The sequence below is a fragment of the Suricata suricatta genome, chromosome 1 (genome assembly GCF_006229205.1).
Source record: "Suricata suricatta isolate VVHF042 chromosome 1, meerkat_22Aug2017_6uvM2_HiC, whole genome shotgun sequence".
In the NCBI taxonomy this organism is placed as follows: domain Eukaryota; kingdom Metazoa; phylum Chordata; class Mammalia; order Carnivora; family Herpestidae; genus Suricata; species Suricata suricatta.
In genome coordinates, this window is record NC_043700.1 from 97,321,978 (window position 1) to 97,346,202 (window position 24,225).

The window sequence follows — 24,225 nt, forward strand, 5'->3', positions numbered from 1 at the left end:
TTTAAATTAATGTTTATTTTTAAGAGAGAGCACAAGGCGGGAAGAGGGAGAGGGAGAGAGGGAGAAATAGAATTTGAAGCAAGCTCCAGGCTCCAAGCTGTCAACACAGACTTGGGGCTCAAACTTACTAACAGTGGGATCATAACCTAAGCTGAAGTCAGATGCTCAATGGACTGAGCCAGCCAGGCACCCCTCTGCTCTGTTTTAATCAATGTTATTTAAGGAGGAAAAAGTATCTGGGTGGCTATTGCATTTCCTTTGATGCCTCCAAGCTCCCTCCAACTCTTCTTTTACAAAGTGAGATTAAATCCTGTCTGAGTCCTTACAACTCTCCAGTTCTGTGGGCTCCATATTTTGCTCTTGATTAGAGAAATTTGGTTCAATGTAAATTAAAAAAATAATATTGGTATAGTTGGAAATATAACATAGCAAGAGTATTCATAATAAAATATTTATGTATGTACAATAAATACTATAGTTTTTGTTTGGTTACTGGTTACTGCAACAGATACTTACCCAACTGAATGAACAAATGAATGAATGTTCTTTCTTAAAGTTCTATTGAGAGATAACCAAGATATAATAGCAAATTAAGGAAACTCTTTTGTTCTTTAGATACTTAATTTTGCCGTGTCAGAATTTGAATATCTTAGAAGTTGGTCTGGGTGTTACGGTAAATGAGAAAGAAATGCCCAGAAACTTTAAACACAGATTGCACTATATGAGGAATAATTGTTCTGTAAGCAGGGCCCTTAGTAAAACCAATGACTAAAAATCTTTGTATTTATTGAAACATCAGATACCTTTATTAGCAACTGGAAAGCAAAGCAAATACAAATGAAAAATTCTCCCCATATTTTGTGTTTGATTGGCTTTGCTCCATTTTAAAGCATACCTGAGACATAAACCATGGTAAACTGTTGATGAATCTCCCGAGAAACTCCTGGTGATACAGTTGTGACTTATCAGCAATTCTCACTACTGTGATTTCTCTCTCATACTTGCAGATTTAGTATCTAGCTTTTCAGTAACTTATTTATAAATAAAAAAATCAAAGTCCAAATTTTTTACTATTTTTTCCAGAGAAAGATATATATGTCCAAAAATAATTATTCTAATTACTCTTAATCTGGATTCCCAGAAGGCTCTGTCAATAAATGTTTGCTGGACACAGATTTTTTTTTGTCTATATCACAAATAGCGAGGGGACTTTTTAAGAACCCCAAATCTGTGTTCCCAAGCATGGTCTGAAATAGGAGAACCTTGAACTTTAGTGTGAATCACTATAACCTGTGAAATTTATTTAAAATAGAAGTGGGGTATGTAAGCTGAACACAGAGGATTTTGAGGCCAGTGAAACTATTCTGTATGATACTATAATGTCCTTAAATATTTTTTCAAACTCATAGAACGTGCAACACTAAGAAAGAACCCTAAAGTAAACTATGGATTTGGGTGGCATGTCAGTAACTGTTCATCACTTGTAACAAATGAAACACTCTGGTGAGAGATGTTGATAAAGGTGCGGGTGTGGGGGTAGCAGGAATACAGGAAAACTGTACCTTCCACTAGATTTTCCAGTGAACCTAAAACTGCTCTAAAAAAATAAAGTCTATTAAAAAGAAAATGGAGGTGCCCCAACTCCCTTTTCAGAAATTCTGTTTCAGTGTTCGTGGTGCCCTATGTTTAGCAAGCTTCTGGAGTGACTTTTATGTGTTCTTGTACTAAGAACCACTGATCTGGAATCTGGTCTCACTGTACCTCTGCGTTGCTGAGCTCTGGTCACACTAAATACAGTTGGCTCACAGCATTTTCCAGATCAAAGGTACCTAATGCTCAGTCTGTTCTGATCCAGAATGAGTCTAGCCTTCCTAACAATTTGAAGACCAAACATATTTGTCATCTGGATTTTGATGTTACTTCTGGAACTCAGCTAAACCAGTTTCTTGAGGTCAGAAGCAAATATAATAATTCTGAATGTATAGACCCATAGAAGAATATCTCCTTTAAAATGAGGTCTTAGGGGCGCCTGGGTGGCTCAGTCAGTTGAATGTCCGACTTCAGCTCAGGTCGTGATCTCACAGCTCGTTCAAGCCCTGTGTCAGGCTCTATGCAGACAGCTCAGAACCTGGAGCCTGCTTTGGATTCTGTCTGTCTGTCTGTCTGTCTGTCTGTCTCTCTCTCTCTTCCCCTCCCTCGCTCACCGTCTGTCTCAAAGATAAATAAACATTAAAAAATAAAATAAAATAAAATAAAACAAAATGAAGTCCTAACTATATATGGATCTAGAAAGAAGCTTAAAAAAACTAAAGACAGCTTTTATAAAGATGTAAAATATCATCCAGCTCTAAAAATTTGAGTGAGACATAGGTAAGTAAAGATAGAAAAATAGTTTTCTAAATCATTTCTGATGAAAAAAGTCCTTGAAGTCCCATGATGATAGTAAAGAACACTCCCTGTAAATGCTATTGGCAAAAGCCAACATGTTTTGAAAATATTTAATTGTTCATGAATATCTTTAATTAATTTACATAACTATTGAGTTGGAAACTAAGTAGCAGATTTAGGACTACCCGCATCACCAGATTTGTTGTACTGTTTATATGATTCAGAGATGAGATGGTAACAAGACTACTGAGTTCCTATAGAGACAACAGCACTTAAGTGTTTGTTGGTTCATTTAGACAGATGGCCCACAGTTTCCAGAGGCTTTGGGGCTTTCTTTAAATAAATATCCTCAATATTGGGGGAAAAAAACTGAAAAGAAGGTGGTTAACTTTTTCGTTGTGCCAATGATTTATTATTTATCTAAACTTATAACCTGCTGGCTTTATTCAAAGGGCTAGTTAAAACTGCACAATACCAGATAATCTATAACCTCTCTATAACATAACTGTATGAAAGACACTGAGGTAGCTAATTCATTAGAGTCTTAGAGTGGATTTGTTGCTTTTTAGTTTTCTGTATTAGTCTGTTTCTGGACAATTCTCTTATTCCTCTGGCTTTTGCCAGGGCCACTCTTCAGATATGGACATGTCTACAGAAATGCCTTTTTAGAAATGTTTATTACTACATAAATACCCAAAATGTACCCATGAAACTTACCTGATTTCTGTAAGCATTATACTCTGAATTTCCATTTTTTTTGGGAAAAGGATTGAAAATCAAATTCATAAAACCCTAATTTCTCATTTGCCCAATGTATGCATTTTGTTAATTAATTCATATAAAGGAAAATGAAACAATATAATGGTTCTTCATCAACAGGTCTTTATGAAGGAATAATGGAGTGAGGATAGTTACCCCTATAATAAGATATTTTTACAAATCACAATAGGACAGTTGGGCAACTGCATGGAGTTTATGAAGGATAACATTTCTCCTGCTTATTTTATAGACTATTTTGTCTCACTGTTTTTTGTTTCCTTTTATTTTTTTTAAGCATGATCAATCATCAAGCAGAAAGAACTTGACAAGTTCTCTTGAACAAAAGATAAGGTGCTTGGAAAAACAGAGAAAAGAGGTAATTTACAAATATTAGTTGAAACAGCATGTATCATGAGTTAATGCTGAGAATAAAATGGAGTTATTTTTGTCACTGGGTCACAGTATTTATCTCTAGAATTTTGGACTGCATTAGTTTGAGAGCAAGTGCTTGTTTCTTATTCGCCTACATTTCTCTTACCAGTCTCTCAATGTTTGCATAAATGAATGAAAATTCATAAATCCAATAATTATCATCTTAATTTTTCTCAAAACTTAGATGTTTCCTCCACATTGACTATGTGAGCTTATCACATGTGCTTTATGCTTTGCAACTTGACAAACCTGGAAACTCAAACTGTCAAAGTCTTTAGGTGTAATTGACTTAGGTGCTATGACTTCATGAACTGGGTAACCGTCCACATAGTCATTAAGGAACATTATTAAAAATTTCTTTTTGCTGTTTATAAAATGCCATTAGGAATGTGATGGATATTACTATGGGTTCTGTTTTTTCTGAGTTTAATGAATGTTAGAACCTGTCTATTCTTCTTGAAGATGAAGAAGTGAAAAGTGTAACAATTTTAGCACATATATGTTGTCAATTTTTAAATTCCTTTTTTAGGCCATTATATATGTTGTATCCTTCATGTTCTTCTGTATGGTGCCTTCCACACCTCTTTGATATTGCATAATATTATTGTATCCTTCTGGAAAACTACTGAACTATAGCAGGGTAATGTTATCATAGCATAGAAATGTTAATCCTTAAAATACCAACAGATCAGATATCTTTATATGATAATATAATATGGTCTATAGTAAATACCCATATCTATTTCCAGCATAAGATTTACCTAGTGACTGCCTGTCTGGATTAGATATTTTATTTTATAATTAGGAAAATATGTTGCTTCCTTTTAGTCATTGTAACTATCTTCTTGATCTCTGTCCCATATTGAAAGTATTGGAATTTCTCTTGATGTAGGAAGTTGCAGACTTCCCTTACAAGAAAACTAAAACACAGGTCATAGTGTTTTTTCTTCCTTTTACCCATCACATAATTTTAAAGCTCCTAAGTTGCAGCCTAAATTATTTCTAAATATTCTTATGATAAAACTATTATTCTTTGAAAATCTATACTTTCAAAAAGGTAATATCATGCATTCATTGCATTTGCTTTACAAATCATGTGTTGATTTTAAAAAGCACAATATTGCAAGCACATGATAATAAGTTATTGGGATTTGGAATTTGTTAATATAAATTCTGCTTTTGTAAAGCTGGAAGAGATTTTTCATTATAATAATCAATGTAAGCACATAGAAAAATATGGAAAAATTTGAAATAAAAACCCTTCATATATTAATAAATCTTACAGAAAACCATTAATACAAAGTTTTACCGAATTTTGATTGGATTAAACAAAGATGAAAATTTCAAATGACTAAACACAAGTGAAAGTTGCTAATAAACGGTTCAGCTGACTAGTCAAGATATACCTAAGACTAAATGGTTTTTCATATGTGAGCCAGTTATGGAAATAAGGAAAGTGTGCTCAATTCAATTATTCCAGCCCTATAAGAACTTGGTAGAAGGAATACTGTGTTCAACTATGGCTTGCCAAGTCTTACAACCCACCCCCCCAAATGATTTCATTTGGGCCCAGTTTCCAAGTGGGCAGAAATTCATATTGATTTACCAAATTTTAATAATTTCAGCTCCTGGAAGTTAACCAGCAATGGGATCAGCAATTTAGAAGTATGAAAGAGTTATATGAACGAAAGGTAAACACCTCTCTGTTTGGTATTTGCTTTAGATCAGTAAGCTGGGGGACCAAGTCTGTGAACTGATTTCAGCTGAAGGAGTCATATGGCTAGCCAACTGTTGAAAAATGATAGGGTAGTGGGGGGAGGCGCTGAGTGCATTATTGGTCTCTTGGTACTGAAGATTAATGAAAGATATCAGCGAATTACCTTGAGCATGGCCAAAAAAAAAAAAAGGTACTAAAAATAGCCTCTAGAGATGTCTCTAGAGTTCTTATGCACATTCATCACAGCTCACAGAATATCCTGTTTTGTATTGGTTACTAGCGGTCATAAATACACAAGGTTATATGTGAGGTAAGAAATGGCTTACAGTTCATACTGTTTTATACAAGGCTATTTCTCTAATTCCTAAATTAGATAGCATAAGCTATTTCCACAGATAAAGAAGTAAACAATGGTAACAAGTGAAAGTGTGAGGGGGAAGTGGGGCATTCCTTCTTCCCCCTAAAGTATGTTTTCCACCAAGGATCTTTTGCTTTAATGAGAAAGAACTTTTTGGAGAGAATATCTTTTAAGAGGTAAAAGTCAATTTATAATTTAAATGATTCTACTTTCAAAAAAAGAGAAAAGGAGAAAGTAAATTCCCCTAAATAATTCAGAATTAAGAAACTGGACCACAAGTGAGTAACACAGCAGTATTGCTCTCTTCTTCCCCATTTTGATACACTGAAGTATGAAACTTAGTAAATGCAAGATAATGCTCCCACTACACTAAGCCTGTTATATTCAGTCTGAGGCAGCTTTTGGGTCTCCAAATTTTAAAGAACCTGGTCCCAGAGAAAATGTGTAAGCTGCTCAGGAAGAAAGGCTTGCAGGTGTGTGAAGATCCTGGGTTAACAATGGGAATAAGTCCCATCTTTGATGAAGCACCCTTTTCTAAGGCCTCTCTTACTGGATCTGGATCGTCATCGCTCTGAGGCCTAGCATGGCATTTCACAGGGGGCCAAGCATTGCAGAGTACTGGGGAGTTAAAAGCCGTGTCTGTTCTTCTCTGGCCCAGGCATATTCACTCACCCCCTAACCCCTCGATTCCCATTTAAGGCCAAGCAAGTCACATTTTGAGAGTTAGGAATATAATGACAGGCCCAGAAGCGTCCCCGTCTAAGATCTAAATCTTTATTCTCTCGGAAGTGGTGTGGTTCCGAGAAAGGAAGGAAGGGGCTGAAGGCTGTTGCGGTGTTGACTTTTTCTGGTAGTGGAAGCTCTTTCTCAAGTGCACAGGTCCTGACCTTTGCTAAGGCTGGGGGGAAATAGAACCTCTCCTTAGGGGCCGCCCAGGAGTGGGGGAGTGTCGGTCCCTGAGTGCAAGGGGTGGGGGTGTGAATTTCAGAAGCCGTGTCTGCCACACTGTGTATACGACTTCCTCAGGTCGCGGAGCTGAAAATGAAACTGGAGGCCGCAGAAAGATTCCTCAGCTCGCAGGAGAAGGAGCGGCTTCAGAGTCAGAGAGAGAGCGACCGGCTTCACGACCACACCCGCCAGCGGCTGCAGCGCGAGGAGGTGGGCGGGGCTCGGGGAGGCGACCTCCCCCGCCCCCGGGCCTGGGCACCCTCGGTGGAGAGCGGTGTGCCGGGACCCATGTGCGCTGGGGGGGGCGGGGGCGGGGGTTACACAAGTCCCCGGGGTCACAATTCAATACAATCGGAGGAGGGGGATGCCCTGCTGGCTTCCTCTTTTGTTGTCCAAATGTGCTGGCCTTTGCGAGCCGGCCGCAGAGAGAGCTGATCTATAGATTTGGTGCCATCTTTTTAGAAGATTTCAGCCTAGAAGATTAATTTTACTTTTTTGCTTTTACTCATAGATATAATTTATATTATATATAGATATATATTTTATTTATTTTATTTTATTATTTATAATATATATTGTATTACGATTTTATATTATATTTATAATTTTATAGATATAATAATTATAAATTATTATAACAGTTTTATAATTATATTTATTATAATATTTTTATTATATTATGAGTTAATAATAATGGGGCAATACCTTGTGTTCGTACATCTGCTTTTGAGCTTACAGAGTTTTACAAATAGGTATTGGCCTTTATAATCATAAAAATAGAACATTTAAAAAACTGTCTCGCTTTCACGATCTCATTTAACATTCTCAGCCCGTCTGTGAGAGAAATGCTATTTCTGCCTTTTTTTAAGTTTATTTATTTTGAGAGAGACAGCATGAGTGGGGGAGGGGCAGAAGGAGGGAGAGAGAGAGAGAGAGAGAGAGAGCGAGAATCCCAAGCAGGCTCCACAGTGTCCATGCAGAGCCTGATGTGGGGCTCAATCCCAGGAATCAGGACATCCATGACCTGAGCCAAGACCCAGTCTCATGCTTAACCAACTGAGCCACCCAGGTACCCCCTGTTTTTGCCATTTTAAAGCTGAGACATGAAGAGGTTACAGAACTTGCTAACCTTGCCAATCTAGTACCTGGGAAAATGGGACTTGAACCCAGCCTCCAGATTCGAAATTAATCCCTTAATAGAAATTAAGAATAAGATGGCAGCCATTAAGATGACAGACAGGCTTCTCCTAAAATACTCTCAGTTTTACTTAGTTATGAGGCTTAGTGGATATTGTAGAAAATGGGAGGAAAATCTTAAGCTCTAATGGACAATCTTTTTTTTTTTAATGTATGTTAAGAAAAAACAAGAACTGTAAATAGTCTCAGGTGAAGTCTTGTGACAGATACCGTGAAGCATTGGCTGTATTTTAACACATGAACCAATCTTAAGGCAATGGCTGGAATCAGTGCAGAGAGCTGTTGGTGTAGGTTTTCTTATCTAGATAAGGCTATCTCTGTCCCTGTGAGTCAGAGGAAAACAAACAAGGCTTAGCAACTCTTTCCGGCCCTGTTGCCATCCTTTCTCTTCCTGACCAGGAATCATGGCAATTGTTCCCTCATGCAGTTGGAACCATTTTCTATTTGAAGTCATTTTTAAATTATGCCAAATTAGAAAATGATTGGTTCATTTTCTAAGTGTGTATAAGCCCACTCTGTTTAAGTGAAAGCAAATAGGAAGGTTTTCCCTGAAAAAAAAAATCACCTCACAGATACATAGGTAGCTTTTAAAAAAGTTTTTTAAACATTTATTTATTTTTGAAAGCGAGAGAAGAGAGAGAGATTGTAAGCGGGGAGGTGGGGTAGAGAGAGAGGGAGACAGAATCTAAAGCAGGCTCCAGGCTCTAAGCTGTCAGCCCAGAACCCCATATGGGGCTCGAATTCAGAAAAGTGAGATCATGACCTGAGCTGAAGTTGGATGCTTAACCAACTGAGCCACCCATGCACCCCATGTAGATATGTTAATTATTGTTTTGGGAAATATTAATTACTAAAACAACATACTCTAACATATATATTAGCTATATATATTAACATATATATTAGTCTCATCTTGATTTACCTAAATTCTGGAGTACTTGTTTTATTAAGTTAAAATTTCAATGCCATTAAGAATTCAGTTCATTCCAGGGGTGCCTGGGTGGCTCAGTCGTTAAGCATCTGACTCTTCATCTCAGATGATGATCTCAAGTTTGGTGTGATTGAGCCCCACATCGTGCTCTGCACTGACAGTGCAAGGAGCTTGCTTGGGATTCTCTCCCTCTCTCTCTCTCTCTCTCTCTCTGTCTCCCTGTCCCTGTCCTTCTCTGACACGTGCACCTGAGCTCTCTCTCTTGCTCTTTAAAAATAAATAAAACTTAAAAATTTCAATTCACTCCACGAAAATTTTACTATCTAAATATAAAATTAAGAATTAGAAGATAGATGATATCTGAATCTAGAGAACTTTAGTGTCAAGGCAACTAACTTTGCTTCAGTTATTTAAAACAGAGAACTTCCTGAAGATAATCTGACACGTGGAGGAGTGATAGCACTTGGACTTGTTGATCTCTCCCTTTTAAAAGCAAGGATCACAAGGATACAGTGCTCTGAGTAATTATCTGCAGTGAAGGGTCTTATTTGCCTGAAGTTTTATCCTCTTCTTCTCTTTAGTTCAGAATGATGCAGGCAGGACTGCTTTTTGAGATAGTTCATATTTTTTGTTGCGATCATACTTTTTTTTTCTTTTTCGAACTTTAATTACTTTTACTAAGTCACTTACCCATCACTCTGTAGCAGTACATGGGAACTCGTTTATTCTGTAAACCCATTTGACCCTTGAAAGTGAGGGCTGGGTATTTTGAACTCTTTCTGGGGTAATGAAACTTAGCAGCACAAAGGATTAAAGAAAGATTTTTTTCTATCTCAACCCTCTCCTCCACCCAGAGAATATTGCTTAAATGGAATGTCAAGGGGCGCCTGGGTGGCTCAGTCAGTTAAGCATCTGACTTCAGCTCAGGTCATGATCTCGCGATTCGTGGGTTCAAGCCCCACCTTTGGATCTGACAGCTTAGAGCCTTCCAATTCTGTGTCCCCCTTTCTCTCTCTGTCCCTCCCCGTCTCATGTTCTGTCTCTCTCTCAAAAATAAATAAACAAACAAAATTTTAATGGAATGTTAAATGAAAATCTAGCAGGTCCTGGTTTTTTTTGTATTTCAGAAGTGTTCCTACATTATCTCATCTGAATTTTATTGATTTCAGTTTTGTCTTTTTGCTGTTTACTTCAGAAGGAAAAGGAGACCCTAAGTGAAGAATTACACGAATTGAAGAAAGAAAATAAGCTTTTGAAGGAAAAAAATGCTCTTGTGAGCAAGAAGAAGGAACATTATGAATGTGAAATAAAGCGCCTCAATAAGGTACCAGGCTAGGTCAAGCTGGGCAGCGGGAAGGAGAGGTCCCTGTAGAAAAAGCACATTCCTAACTGAGAGTCCCAAGAAAATCTGTGCAGCAGCACAGCTCCTGGTCTTCGGAGCCTGCACAGAATCTTCTCTGTAATTTTGTGAGTCACTCGTAGCTGCATCTTTCAGCCATTCGAGGAGGCTTTAAGGAATATATGTCCCTGCAAAGAATCATCATGAAAAAGAGAAATGAGGAGTAACTTCAGAAGACAGTAAGAACATTTTTTTGGTTTTTTTTTAGTTCAAAGAACCACGTAAAGCAAGTGGGTGTTTGTGAACAATAGCATACCTCTTGGTCAACCGCAAAAGTTTCCTGAGGAAACAGGCTGCTCTTTAAAATCATCACTATGGAGCGGGGTATGATGCAGACTATATGGAATCATGCTAAATGCTAGCCCCCAGGCTGACAATGTGGCCTTCCAGAGAATAAGCCTAAACCTCACTTTTAGTTAGGTTTGGGGGTCCCTGGGACTGGGAGGGGGGTCAGGTGTGTTAAGAAAACACAAATGGTTAATGCCTTGGCTGCAACTTAACCATTCAAAGGAGCTACCTGTGGAGCGCTACCAAAGGATGGCTCTAGAAAATTTGTGCATTTGTGTGGGTGTGTGTGGGTGTGTGTGTGTGTGTGTGAGAGAGAGAGAGAGAGTTTTATGGACAGAGAGCTTAATTTTCCTGGGGAAGGGATTGCTCACTTATTCAAGTTAACAATTAAATCCGTCGCTGTTGATTTTTCAAAGGGTCACATCAGATGTGGACCATAGGAGTACTTGTAGTACATGTTCGAGTAGAGACAGTCATCCCTCAAGTTAGATATGTCTTAACCAAAGTAACAGAAAGTGCCTTTAAAACAGGAGTAGGTGACCAGCCTTGAAAAAGTGCTTAGTGCCTGTGCATTTCGCACTGTGTATCTTTTCGTTAACTAGTGTTCAGAGGCTCATTTAAAGATCCCCAAAGGGTTGAGCATGTGCCTATGTAGTTGACAGAATGCTTTACAAATGTGATGGTGTATTTCATCTGTTTTTTGGGGCAAAGTTACTGGTCAGGAGAAAATGGAAAAGTGTAGACTAACTTCATAAGCAATGTACTTCTCTGTTCTCTAAGAGAGGAAAACATTGTTCAGAAATACAAATTTAGTGCAAATAAAGTTTCCCCTTTATCCTGTTGAAAATCCTCCACAGATGAATTAGAGGAAATAACATTGAGATTATGTTTGTAACCCTTCACATTTGTTATATATTATTTGATAAGTTTTCTTCTACTCTCTAATTCATTTCTGTAAATGTTGGCACAAGAATATACTTCCTATACAAATTAGAACAGACATTAACTCTATATTTTGCTCCTGTCTGTGTGTACCCTTCATTTTCGTGTATCTGTATTTATCGTCAACAGAATGTTTTCAAAGTTGGTAAAAATTATTTAACTCTGTGATTATAATAAAATTGAGAAAATGAGAGACATTAATTTGAGTAAAATTCAGTCCTTTTACAAATATCACCTTCTCAAAGAGGGTTTTTCTGGCTACCCTAATTAAAATTATATATTCCGTCTCTGATATTTCCTATTTTAATGGTTCTTTGGAATTTATTGCTATCACATATATATTTAATGACTCATATTAACTACCATATTTGTTTCCTGTCTCCCCATCTTGATTGTAAGCTCAATGAGGGCAGGACTGCACAACTGACTTCTCCATTTGGCATAGTAGGCACAAAATTGAGGGCTCATAGTACTTTTAGTGGCCCAGGCATGTGTTTAATTTCTCTCAAAATCTGAAAAAGAAAATGGACCTTTAGTTCAAAACACATTTACATATTAATATTAAATATATACATTTTTGTAAGAATACAGTTAGAAAATATAATTTAATATGCATTTATTTAGAGGAATGGACTCACGAATACAACATAGCATAGCCTCAGTGTTTCTAATTTTTTCATTTCTGTATTCTGGATGCCAACAATAGAGCCTTGCTCACAGTATGTTCTTAAATACTTATTGGATGGATGAGTTAACTAAACAATTTAGCTAGTGCATTATATGTTCAGTAGCCAATTCTGGTCCCAAGATTCATGCCTTAGCAGGCATAACACAATACATATAATAATGAAAGGATACTTCGAGCCAGATGTACTTCCACTAGATTTATGCCTTAAAATATCATTTAAAAAGCGTAGATCTAAAGTGATAAGCTGTGAAAAGGTTTTTTTCTCATTTAGTGAATGTATTAGTATGTAATGAAATGTAAGAAATTACTATTCATATAAGCACTGTAGATTTTTTCCTCTCTTTTCTTACCACTGGAATAAATAGAAGTTACTCAGCATGTTGACTTGAGTAGCTGATTTTGCACACCATCCATGACAGCTGGGATTCAGGGCCCACCCTACTTGCACGAGCAGATGCCTGCTGACCCATTCATACAGCAGAAATTTGTAGCATGTCAGCTCAGTAATTAACATATGGTTTTCAGAAGTTCACACAACTCTGTGTACTCAATTCAGCTTATTTGCTTTGAAGGAAATACCCAAGGGCACTATTTTCATTGAGTTCTTGAAGAGAAGCCAGATGTTTAACCAAAGTGAGAGAAATTACCTGAGGCTAGTCAGCCAATGCCACCCATGGGCAAAATTGTGTTGTCCAACATCTCCCCATTGTGAGATGGGTAGATCTGTTCAGTATGCCTGTGGTGATAGTAAATTACTGTTCTAGAATAAGTTACAGGTATTTGCTCAAGAAAGTTAAAAAATCCCAAGATGGAATAAATGTCTATTAAACTCACCTCTCAGTTATGACTCATTTGAAAATTTTCTATAAGTCTGAATAGCTTGAAAGGTGGACCGGGAAATCCAAATATAACAAGACCCACAAAAATAGTCTGTTCATACATGTAAAATATGAAATCATCATATATGATTGTCTTTAACTCATTTGGCTTACCCCATCCTAGATTCTCCCCACCTTAAAAAGTTATAACTAATATACAACTTCCTAAAACTATGTAGCTTAGCAACAAATTCTAATAAAGCATAAATTATGGAACAACTTTTGTTGTTTCTTTAAATTCTTCTTGGAGGAAGAAAAAAGTTCTTGTTTCTCTTACAACTTCCTGAAAAATGATATTTACATTAGGCTAGACAGTATCCATAGACTATAAACACATTCTATTAGGAAATTTCTAGCTTGCTTACAATATTTAAAACCATAACTTCACTTTGCCTTTCCTACTTTTATGATCATATCATACATTAATGAGGGAAAGTAAGTTACGAATAGTATCATCAAATGAACATTATTGAAGCTACTAAAGAAATTCAGAGGAAGTGAAGTCGTGGTGTTCTGAAAGTGAAACTTTTCTGTTTGCATAAACGGCTCTTTTGATAATGAGCAAGTAGTCATATTGTGTGTGGGCTCTGAGACCACACCAGGATGAAATGTGTTGTGTCTTAATTTTGGCAGCTGTTTTATTGAACTCGATCATGAACCAAGGTCTTCAGGATAGAAAGAATGCATTCTATATCATCTGACAAAATATAGGATATGTAAGGTATTATAGTCTAGTGAATAATGATGGTTATCTTATTGGCAAATCTAAGAGACTCTTGTTTCCTTCACCCCCTCACCCCATGGTGAAGCTACTAAGTTGTACTGGATGTCAAGAAAGCAGAGCTTCTCTGCACCCTGTAGAGAATGAATGTTTTATTAGAGAATAAATATGACTGTGGCTAAGTCAGGGCATAGTATACTGAGGAGGACAGTACAATAGATCTAAGAAATAGTGATCTGCATGGGTTCACATTTCTGTGGGTTTCCTTCCCTCCTATTGGGGGCAGGGCTGTAGAGCACAATATCACTCAGAATGTCATCTGGGACCAGCAGCATCAGCTTTTGAGGAATGCAGATTCTCAGACCCTCTTGTTAGATCAACTGATTTGGGGTCTCTGGGGACAGTGCCCAAGGATGGGTATGTTTGCTACCTCTGCAGATGATTCTGATACTCTAAGGTTTGAGCATTATTGATAGAGTCTGTATTTGACTGAAACAGAAAATCTGAGAAAGACTATTGATATGTTTGTGTGTGTGTGTGTGTGTGGTTGGTTTGGTGGAGGGGGACATCCTTGACATCAGTCTCAAAAGCCCTCCTAAATAACAATGACATTTAAATAACATAAGCATTATCATGGAGAAAAGACAGATTCTGAAAAAAAATTGTATGCTAGAAAATGAGAAGGAAGAAAAATTATTCAGTCATAAAAGTGGCATCAAAAATGGAGTTCTATCTTGAGGAGCATTTGAGATAATTCTAACAATCATAGAAGAATTTGGAAGATGTGGTAACTCTTAGTTCAGTGGTGTGCTTATCTTATAACATAGGCTCTTCAAGATGCCTTGAAAATCGAATGTTCTTCATTTCCTGAGGATTGTTTGGGAAAATCTGAACTGGAGTGCAGACATGAGGAGATGAGAACAGAAATGGAAGTTCTCAAACAGCAGGTGAGAAGTTGAAAGTGATCATGATGATGTGGAGCACACAGGACCCATTGTTCATGCTCCTTTGGACAGTTTGGGAAGTCTTTCTATTCAAAATGTGTCCAAAGTTTTTGCATTTATTTTCATTAGGATTATCTAATTTTGAAGGTTGATAAGGGAATATACATCGACTAGCCCAACTTACACTTTATGAAAGAGGGAATTAAATTTCAAATGGGTTAAATGGCTTGTCCAAGATCATATGGTTAAAAGAAGGACTTACTCATTAACCTTTTTGGTGAGATTTAATTAGCACCAGTTTAGAGAACTTTATGTAGACATGATTTATTTTGAAAACACTATTAACCCAAACCCTGGACCTTTTCAGCAAATGGTAACGGCCACGCTGTTATTCTGTAGCCGCTGGTTTCCAGGCCTTTGAACAATGGGGGCAATTTTAAAGGGAATACTCTGCACTGATCATAATCTCTGAAGAGCCAGATCTTCTCATCCACTGCCACATATCGGTGGCACCACCTAGCAATTTATTGATGCACTTCGTCTTCCTGCTCCCCACTCACCCAACTTCACTCCGTGTCACCAAGTGGAAAGAAGAGAAAAGGAGGCTTTCTCTAAGCTTCTATATGTATCAGCAACATAGGCTGTGGGCACATAGCCCTGCCTAAACAATCTAAACTTAGTTCAGCCAGCTGGAGCTAGCTTAGCTGAGGGGCCACCCATGCATATCACATCTCTTTTCCTGTAGAAGGTTAAATAAACTAATGAAGGTAAAGAGCTGGAACAGTTCATGGCGATGTCAACAAATATAGGATACACATTAGGAATTCTAATCTCTGAAGCACACATTGTCAGTAATATATTAGCAATAGGGGAGAGGATGTTATGGAACAAAGGGCTGGGAAGTATGTCCCTGGAACTGATTTGCTGACTGTTTTGCTCTGAGCAAGGCCATTTACAAGGATTCTTGGCGCAGTACACCAAAGAATTAAGCCATTTTATTGTTGTTGTTGTTGTTTATTGTTATTTATTGTTATTTACAGATAGGTTATTTCATAGGAAGTAACCTATCTGTACAGATAAGAAATTCAGAGCACTTGCTGTTAAAGTTGCATTTTTTCTTCTGTCAAGCCCATGTGAATAATCTGCCTCATTACATTCACGATCAAATACACGGTTGAAAATAAGCTGATGAAGAGAATAAGAGTAGTATTGAGAGTGTTAAAGCTCTGCCAAATTCTCAACCCCTAAAGTACCATTGGCATTAGCCAGGATTCCTCTGAAAAAAACGACTTCTTATGTTCGGACACTTGAATCATCTTTGATGCTCTCCAATAATGTATCCCACATGCAAGTGAGTCACTTTACACATGCATGGAGTTTACAGCAAGGGTTTAGCTCATATTGGATGCAGACAATGGCAGGTATCCTTTTGTTCATTATCCCCTAGAGGTCCAGAATCCATCTTCTTAGTTTTTCTGTGGCTCTTTTGCTAACTTTATGCATACACATTTTAACTGTGCACACTTTTAATTGTCTGCCACAATCACTGTATCACCAGATGTTACAAGATACACTAAAGGAGTTAAATTCACAAAGAAACTGAGTTAGAATCTTGGCCACCTGATCGACGTGATGACATCGCTATCATATTATATTTGATAAAGAGTGTTCAGGTCTGATCAGATGAGCTTCTCCCATTTCAAATGCCTCTGGTAATTGTTTACAGAGCATTAGTTTGACTATGTCTGGAATTGAGCCTCAGCCCTTAACTAAAACCAAAACCAAAACAAAATGTCAGCTTAGCTGGGTGTAGTTCCCTTGCAATGCTTCTAGTGAATAAAACCTTAAAAATTAAATACGTATATCTTCATCTAGATCTATATATAATGTTTGATTTCATCCTCTCTTGCTTATTATATTCTGCTCTATTATTATTATTGACTTTAATAAGCCTCTAGTTAAAATGTGCTGCATTATTGGTGATGAAGGTGCGGTGCACATTAGTACTAATAGACAGAAATCTAGTTACTAAGTTCTCCTGTAAGCTGTACTTTAGCTCATTGTCTTAAAGGAATTCCTTTGCTTCATTCCTTAAGCTTCATTTATTTTCATAATTCCACATACTAGTCTACAAGTCATCAATCAACACTATGCCAATTTAAAACAATAATGATTAAAAATGTTTTTCTTTTGGTTGGTTGCTTTTCTGGGATATTTGGGGTATTTCCTGAGAGGTACTCCATTAAAAGATTACTATATATTTTTTTAAATGATGTACCTCCTAAATGACTAGGGCAAATTGTGAATACTTTTTAACAATCATATTGTGTTTTTCCATATACCTGAGCCTTTCATTTCTATCTTGTGTTCAACTTGATATATTTGGAACCTACCACGCCAATATTTAGTGGTTTCACTTAACAGTTATTGTCAGTAAACTGCCTTTTAGAACTTCAAGCACCCTTCATACATCAAAACCTTGTGTTAGAGATGGATGACTTGATCCAAAATAGTGATACTTAACACTGAGGGGAAGGGAAGGGCGCTCAGCACAATAAGGTAATATGCAGCAGAATAATGGGTGATGGAAATTGGTTTTTTTTTTTTTCAAAATATCCCTTTTGTTACTTTCCTTCTGAATTCCTGACACATATTCAATGAGGAAAAGTTGAAAACTACCATTCTAAACAAAGTGAGAGATGAAATTATGGCCATATTCATTAGAATAGAGTCTCACCATGAAAAAATATTCATGAAGAGGATAGGACTTACTCAGATTGAACAAACCAGATAGTAAATCATTTAAATGACTTAAAGAAAAGGATGCTCACAGTAACAGCGAATCAATATTTCCTAGGTGCAAATATATGAAGAAGACTTCAAAAAGGAACGATCAGATCGAGAAAGACTTAATCAAGAGAAAGAGACTCTACAGCAAATTATTCAAACTTCTCAATCCGAGTTGAATAGGCTGAATTCTCAGGTATCAGTCAAAACAAAAATAATCTTTGTCAGCTCATGAATATTTTTTAAAATTTTTTCATTAAAAAATTTCAAGACTTTGGCTTCTGTTAATTGACATTGGTTTTCTTTGAGAGGAAAGCAACTGGGATGAAATCATTCTTAAACAATCTTGTAAAGAGATGAAAATGACTGGAGATCTCTTCTGGCTTAAATATATTACGGAGGAACCTAAGAATTTGGATTCGAGAGTCTTGTATAAAATCCAGTTCTTCTGATCTTTTTCTCATAATATTTATCTTGGTAGAATAGGAGTTGAACCACCTAGTACCCAAATTCAAATCCAAAATGTGCCAGCACATTGAAGTTGTTTCTAAACGCTTGTCATTTTTTTTTTTTTTGGAAGGGCTATGGTGGAATGTTCCTATCTTCCAAAAAAATACATCTCTCTAAGTGTCATTTATATACATAAAATACAGTGAAACTGAGAATTTCATTTGGTGGGTTCCCCAATGAAATGTGACTGGAGCACTCCCAAGGAAACCACATAGTGTTCTCCAGCTTATTGAAATAAAATATATTAAATATAAGCATATAACAATTAAATGCAACAGGATATACTAAGAGTAGACTCAGAAAGTTGCCACGATGGGTAAATATTGCTGTTAAAATGTGGCTAACACAAATCTGGCTTAAGAAAAGAAAATGAACCACAGAATTTTTGATTTGCAAAATCATCCAATGCTTTTCAGTAAATAGGAAATTGTTGCGGGACGTGCTGTGACAGCTCTGGCGCTACAAGATTCTTAGTCTCCAAAGAAATTTTTAACTGTTTGTCATCCCCTTCTTCCTGATAGAAAGTATATTGTGAATTAAATTTAATTTCTTTTATGATGCTTTTTCAAGGATTCACTTGAAATTTCTAACTTTACATGCAAAAATTATTTGGCAGAATCATTTTCTAAGAAATGGAAAGGAATAAAATAGTGCTAAAAATATAATAAGTGCTTTTGTGAAAATAGTTCAGTTCTGATGACTCTCAGCGAGGAAATCACTCTGAACTTGCACGCCTTGCATCAGAGCTCCCTTAACTTGTTCTAAGTTGTCATTGCACAAGTTATTTTACCTACAGCCATATTTTAACTTGATTCATTCTACTATATTAAGTTCAGACTGATGATAAATTTGTGTCTGACATTGGCAATGTCCTTGCCAGCATAGAAGTTCTAGCACATCCAGAAACACATAACCATCTGATTATGTTATAGACTATAATCCACAAATAATTTGCATTTTTGTGTCATCTGGAAGCTAACATTTTTGTTAATATTTACAAAATAATGCATTGTGTCATCTGGAAGCTAACATTTTTGTTAATATTTACAAAATAATGCATTGTCTGCATACTGCAACACAGTAAATTGTGTTAATGAACTAAGGATAATCTTAATGATATATTGAAACCACCAACATTTTTCTTTAAAGAATGATAGTCCAGACATTTATTTTTCGCAAATCTCACTCACTCTGGTAAAAGGATGCTACAGTTCACAAAGCAAGGTAGTAGAGGGCTTAACAATCTATGTTAAATGTATTAACAGCAGATTAAATGCCATGATATTATAGAATTGGCATGATGTTATTTGAATAGCATATTATCTGTGGTTCAAATGGGCCATTTGACCAAAAAGGAAAAGGAATTTTTAGGTCCAATCATTCTGGCACTAGTTGCTTACAACCAGAGTTTATTCATTCTATCACTAAGGATACTTTGAGCCAATGACTGGTAAAATAAGTGTGGTAAAGAGCAAGATACTTAGAGATACATAGGAGTAGGAGAAATTTAGGGGTAAAAGCTTTGTGTTTGTGTCCACTTCGACAATCAGGAATGACATTGAGCAAGTTCTCCAACTTTTCTGTGCTTCCTTTTCTTCATCTGTAAAATGACAAAGTTGAACCAGAGGATCTCTAAAATATATCTTATAATTCTAAAGGCTCTGTCTCTAAAAATAAGTTACGAAATCTCAGTATACTCACCTGTAAAATATGAATGATGGTTCCCACCTCATAGACTTGACAACGTTGTTCTCAGGGTTAAATGAAAAAAATCTATACAAAAACATCTAGCTCCTCCGGTCATGGATCACAGGTATTTCACAAATGATTTTCGTCTATTGGAAGGGGAATTTTTAAAATAGAATTTAGTTGTATAATTAACATGCTACATTTAGTTCCTTATAATTTAATTTTGATGCTTTCTTTCTTTCTGCAAGGAATTTTGTTACATACTATTGAGGGAAAATGATCCTTGCTATTAAAGATTCACAATATAATGAGGGGGACATATATAGTCTGTCCTTATCATTGGTGGACTCCATGTTTGTGAATTTGCCTACTCACTAAAATGTATTTGTCACCCCAAAATCAATACTAGTTCCCCCTAAAGTAATTTGTGAACATGCAGCAGAAAACTTAAGTCACCTTATATGCTTGTTTCCATTGAGGTCCAAGAAGTCCTTGCCTCCTTGCTTCGGCTCTCAGACTATAAAAAATGTCCTTTTCATGGTTTATTCTGTGCCACATTTTTTTATTCTTGTTCTTTTTGTTGGTTGTTTCATTGCTTAACATGGCCTTCAAACATAGTGCTGAAATACTATCTGGTGTCCCTCAGTACAGGAAGGCTGTGCTGCACCTTACAGAGAAAAGACACATGTTAGATAGGCATTGTTCAAGGATTTACATAGTGTTGTAGGCCAAGAGTTCAATGTTAATGTATCAACAATAGAAGTTAAATAAGATGTCTTTAACAGAATCACACATAAAACAAGATTATATATTGATCAGTTAACAAAAATAGTATGACCAGAGGCTCATAGGAACCTAACCCTACACTTTCCTAGGAGCACTGGGCAGTTAGCCACTTCAGTGCTCATGGTGACGTTACAGAACATAACTACCACAGATATTGAGAGCCGACTGTGCACAGTACACATTGGACTACAAAAAGTCACACGGAAAATGTATAATGTTAAATGGGAGGATGAAGGAAGGAGAGAAAAATTCTGATAGGTGAGACTTGGAACAGTATCATTCAGTGGGGATGTATGCCTCACAGGATGTGGACCCACGCTGTGTAGGAATGACAGTAGCATGACTAATGAGTCAAAGAAAAAACAGCTTTTTCTCATTGTGTCAGATGTTGAAGGAATCCATAGTGAGTGACTCTGCCGGATGAGGTTGGGCCTTAAACGGTGAGAAGCCATAAAGTAACAGCAGTGTGACTCTGAACAAGGTGCTCCACATCTCATGTCTCAGTGTCCTCATCTGAAAAATCGTGGTGATAATAAGTATCACATAGAGGCACTGGGAGGAGTCAGTGAGTTACTATATGGAAAGCACTTAGATCAGGGTCTGACATGGATTAAGTACATGGACTTCTAACATTTATGGTGGGAGCTTCTGGATGTACAGCTGACCAGTTCCAAAACCTTCAGCTGACAGTGGAAGCTGTTTTTGTATCGCTATCTATCCTTATGGTTTTTTATTTACATCTATGCCTCAGTATATCAACCTAAAACTTAGACTTACAATACTTTCAACAAATAGGAATAAGAGTTTAAAACTGTATTCAACTTTCTAAACTTCATTTGGGAATTTCAAGATAGAATCAATGCAGATCTAGAAAATCCAAAACTTGACTGTTTTTGCTGCTGGCATTGCTGCTATCAATGCTTCACTCCATGAGCTCTGAGCAGGTCATTGACAGCTGGGTCAAGGGTAACTTTAGGGTGTGCCTTGTGGCTTAGTCTGTTCAGTGTCTGACTCTTGATTTCATCTCAGGCCATGATCTCACAGGTCGTGGGATCCAGTCCCATGATAGGCTCCATGCTGAGCCCTCTCTGCCTCTCTCTTGCCCGTGCTCGCTCTCTCTCTCAAATAAGTAAACATTAAAAAAGATTGTAAAGAGTAACTTTAGAACAAGCCAGGTGACCTCTTTCGATAAACAAATGCCTTTGTTTTGTCCATAGATAAAAACTTGTCAGATGGAGAAAGAAAAACTTGAAAAGCAGTTAAAACAGGTATGTTGCCCCTCACCTAAAATCATCAATCTTCTTGTTACAGTTGAAATAGTAACTTTATGTTCCACCCCCACATGCATTTCCAAGCACAGCAGTTCTTCATGGTTCCAATTAAAGGCATATTCAGACTCTGCTGTAGATGGCCCAGAACACCCATGCTTTTCCTTATCAACTAAAATGTCAGCGGATAGATAATGCTTAGGTACGACCAAGGTAGCTCAACCCTAATGCACATGAAAAATACATGCTTTCCAGAACATGTTAGTGTGTATTCATGCAAATGGAGATCTCTTCATAGACCCATGAACACCTGGAAAATATGTTTCCTTGGTATTTTTTGCAGTTGCTTACACAATTTACATTTCGAAAATTACATCAAATATTTGTGCCTTTTTTTGAGAAAATACAGTATCTTCTTGGACACTGAAGCATTCTGTCCCACTGGTTCTCTAGCAGCCTTCAGGAATGAATATCATTTCTCTCAATTCTTAATATCCTCTCTGAACTTTAGTTATGCTGTAGGAGTCTCTGGCTACAATTTAAGAACACTTGTTTTATGGCTGACTGGCTGGTTCTTTTTAAGCAAGGATTCTCTGTGAAGTTAACTCAGAAACATAATGTTAATTCAATACTTTTCGAGTGTTTCCAAATTCTTCAAAATGAAAAGCTAATTAGAGTTGCACCGTAGGTGAAATCTGACACACGAGCCTTATCTATATCAGTCCAGAATCTACATTGATACGTCTACTATGTTGAGTTAGGATTATCCAAAAGTTAGACTAAACCTTAAGATTTAAGCCAAACCAGTGGTTGTACGAAGCAAGTGTCAGTGAAGTGTCAGTGTGGCTCCCCAGTTTCACCCACTTTCAGTGAACCAACAGCATTATCTTCCTCAGATGTATTTCCCAATCTGTAACTGCGCCTTGAATTTCCACCTGAGGGATCCGTGCACACTGGCAGACCCTGGGGCTGCACAAGATCTGCAGAAGCACCCAGTAAGTACAAGTTTGCATTCCAACAAATAAGTGCTTTTGTTATCTAATAAGTGCCAGTGTGTTTTTTTGGTAGAAATTATGTCTGTCTCTGTAATTTGGGCACGTGATATTCTCCATAGAAAGAGCCTCTTTTAATCTCAGCCTCTATTTTACAGTAACAGAGGTCAGTTATGGAAACCAATTTGACAATAAATTATATTTAAAAAACAAACAAAAAAACAGTGGTCAATTATACTATAATCATCTTTTGGGGACACTGGTTTCAGGGGAACCACATAGATATGAATGACTTAACTGAAAGGTATCAAATTAAGCTGTAATTCTTTGAATGAACATATAACATTTTTTTAGGGGTCATTCTGAATGAGATACCTGACTCTTCCAATAGGACATTTTTGTGTGTAAAGAAAAGCAAAGTGAATAAAACAAGTCTGAGAGCTGCCTTTTCCCGTTGTAAACTTACATTGAACTACTGTGGATGTTGCTACATCTGTGCCACAGTGTTCTTGACATTTTCTAATTAAAAGGGTATTCTTAAAGGATCCAAGAAAAGTGACCCACTTAAGTTGCTCTCTGTGGCTGTGTCTATCCATTCAAAATGAAACGAACAGTGGAGCAATTATTTGTGAGTGGAATTGATTTGACAGTCAACCTGAATAAGTCAGAACCAAGGCACCCTTCCTTCCTTTCTCCATAGCAGTCTTCCACCCACCCTCCCCCATGGTCTGGATGCATCTCTAATTTGTGTTTTGGCTACATAGACAGAGTCTTTATACAGAAAAAAAATTAATGCGTTTTTCTGCATTTTGGAAATGTTTAGACAACTCCCCTCCTCCTGAGTTTTTTTTTTAACTGTGTTTTTAATTATGCAAAGAATCTTGAGATTTTACCTGGGATTTTCCTAGCAGAGCAAGTATGGTGAGCACGATTCTTTTGGTTGCCATACTTTTGTATTTGAGTGTGACTCAAAGCCCTTTTCCCAAGGGAGTAGGTAATGACTCTTCGGGTGGCAGAGGATGTCAGAATTTAATGAGCATCCCTTATCTGACCCCAGTGTGACATGGCAGGCTGCTGAGAAATTGCTTCATTTTTGTTGTTGTCCCATGTCACTTCTGTGGCCCACCCCCATTTCCTCTTTTCTTTACCTCCTTGCTTACTTTCCAGTCTTCACCAGAAACATTTCTGGGGATCCCCAAACACAGCTCTCATTCCCTAAATTTGCTTTCAGAATGTAGAAGTAAATTAATACTGTGAGAAACAGAAAGAGACAGAAATTCCTCCCACAAGTTGAGGAATTGTAGAAATATTCTTGTGAAAGGTTAACTTATAAAGGCAATGATTCGGGCAAGTTTATCTAGAAGTAAAAATGACTATTGTCTTCAAATATTCATTTGTGGAAAGAAGGCAAAAACTCACCTACTCTAAAAGTTCATCAAACTTTCCCGATCAATTATAAGAGGTAAAGTGGTCCAGACCTTGCAAAATTATCGCTAAATAAAGGTCTGTATTTGAAAAAAGATTCCAAGCCATGTGTATAATGGCGTATATTCTGTTATGCAGTATTCAGTTAAACAGGCTCTTGCTATAACAATAGAATTTA

The 24,225-nt window shown here is 37.0% G+C and overlaps 1 protein-coding gene across 2 annotated transcripts in view; it reads left to right on the top strand.

Moving 5' to 3' along the window:
* The window catches only part of LOC115293753 (TNFAIP3-interacting protein 3-like), a 35,737-nt gene that overhangs the window by 386 nt on the left and 11,126 nt on the right, over nucleotides 1–24,225 (top strand). For both annotated transcript variants that reach the window (XM_029941451.1, XM_029941459.1), the window contains exons 2-9: nucleotides 3,443–3,523; nucleotides 5,205–5,270; nucleotides 6,681–6,812; nucleotides 9,926–10,054; nucleotides 14,474–14,593; nucleotides 17,448–17,573; nucleotides 21,580–21,630; nucleotides 22,527–22,625. In XM_029941451.1, coding sequence (XP_029797311.1) covers nucleotides 3,443–3,523; nucleotides 5,205–5,270; nucleotides 6,681–6,812; nucleotides 9,926–10,054; nucleotides 14,474–14,593; nucleotides 17,448–17,573; nucleotides 21,580–21,630; nucleotides 22,527–22,625 — 804 coding nt within the window. The remainder of the gene's footprint in view (nucleotides 1–3,442; nucleotides 3,524–5,204; nucleotides 5,271–6,680; nucleotides 6,813–9,925; nucleotides 10,055–14,473; nucleotides 14,594–17,447; nucleotides 17,574–21,579; nucleotides 21,631–22,526; nucleotides 22,626–24,225) is intronic.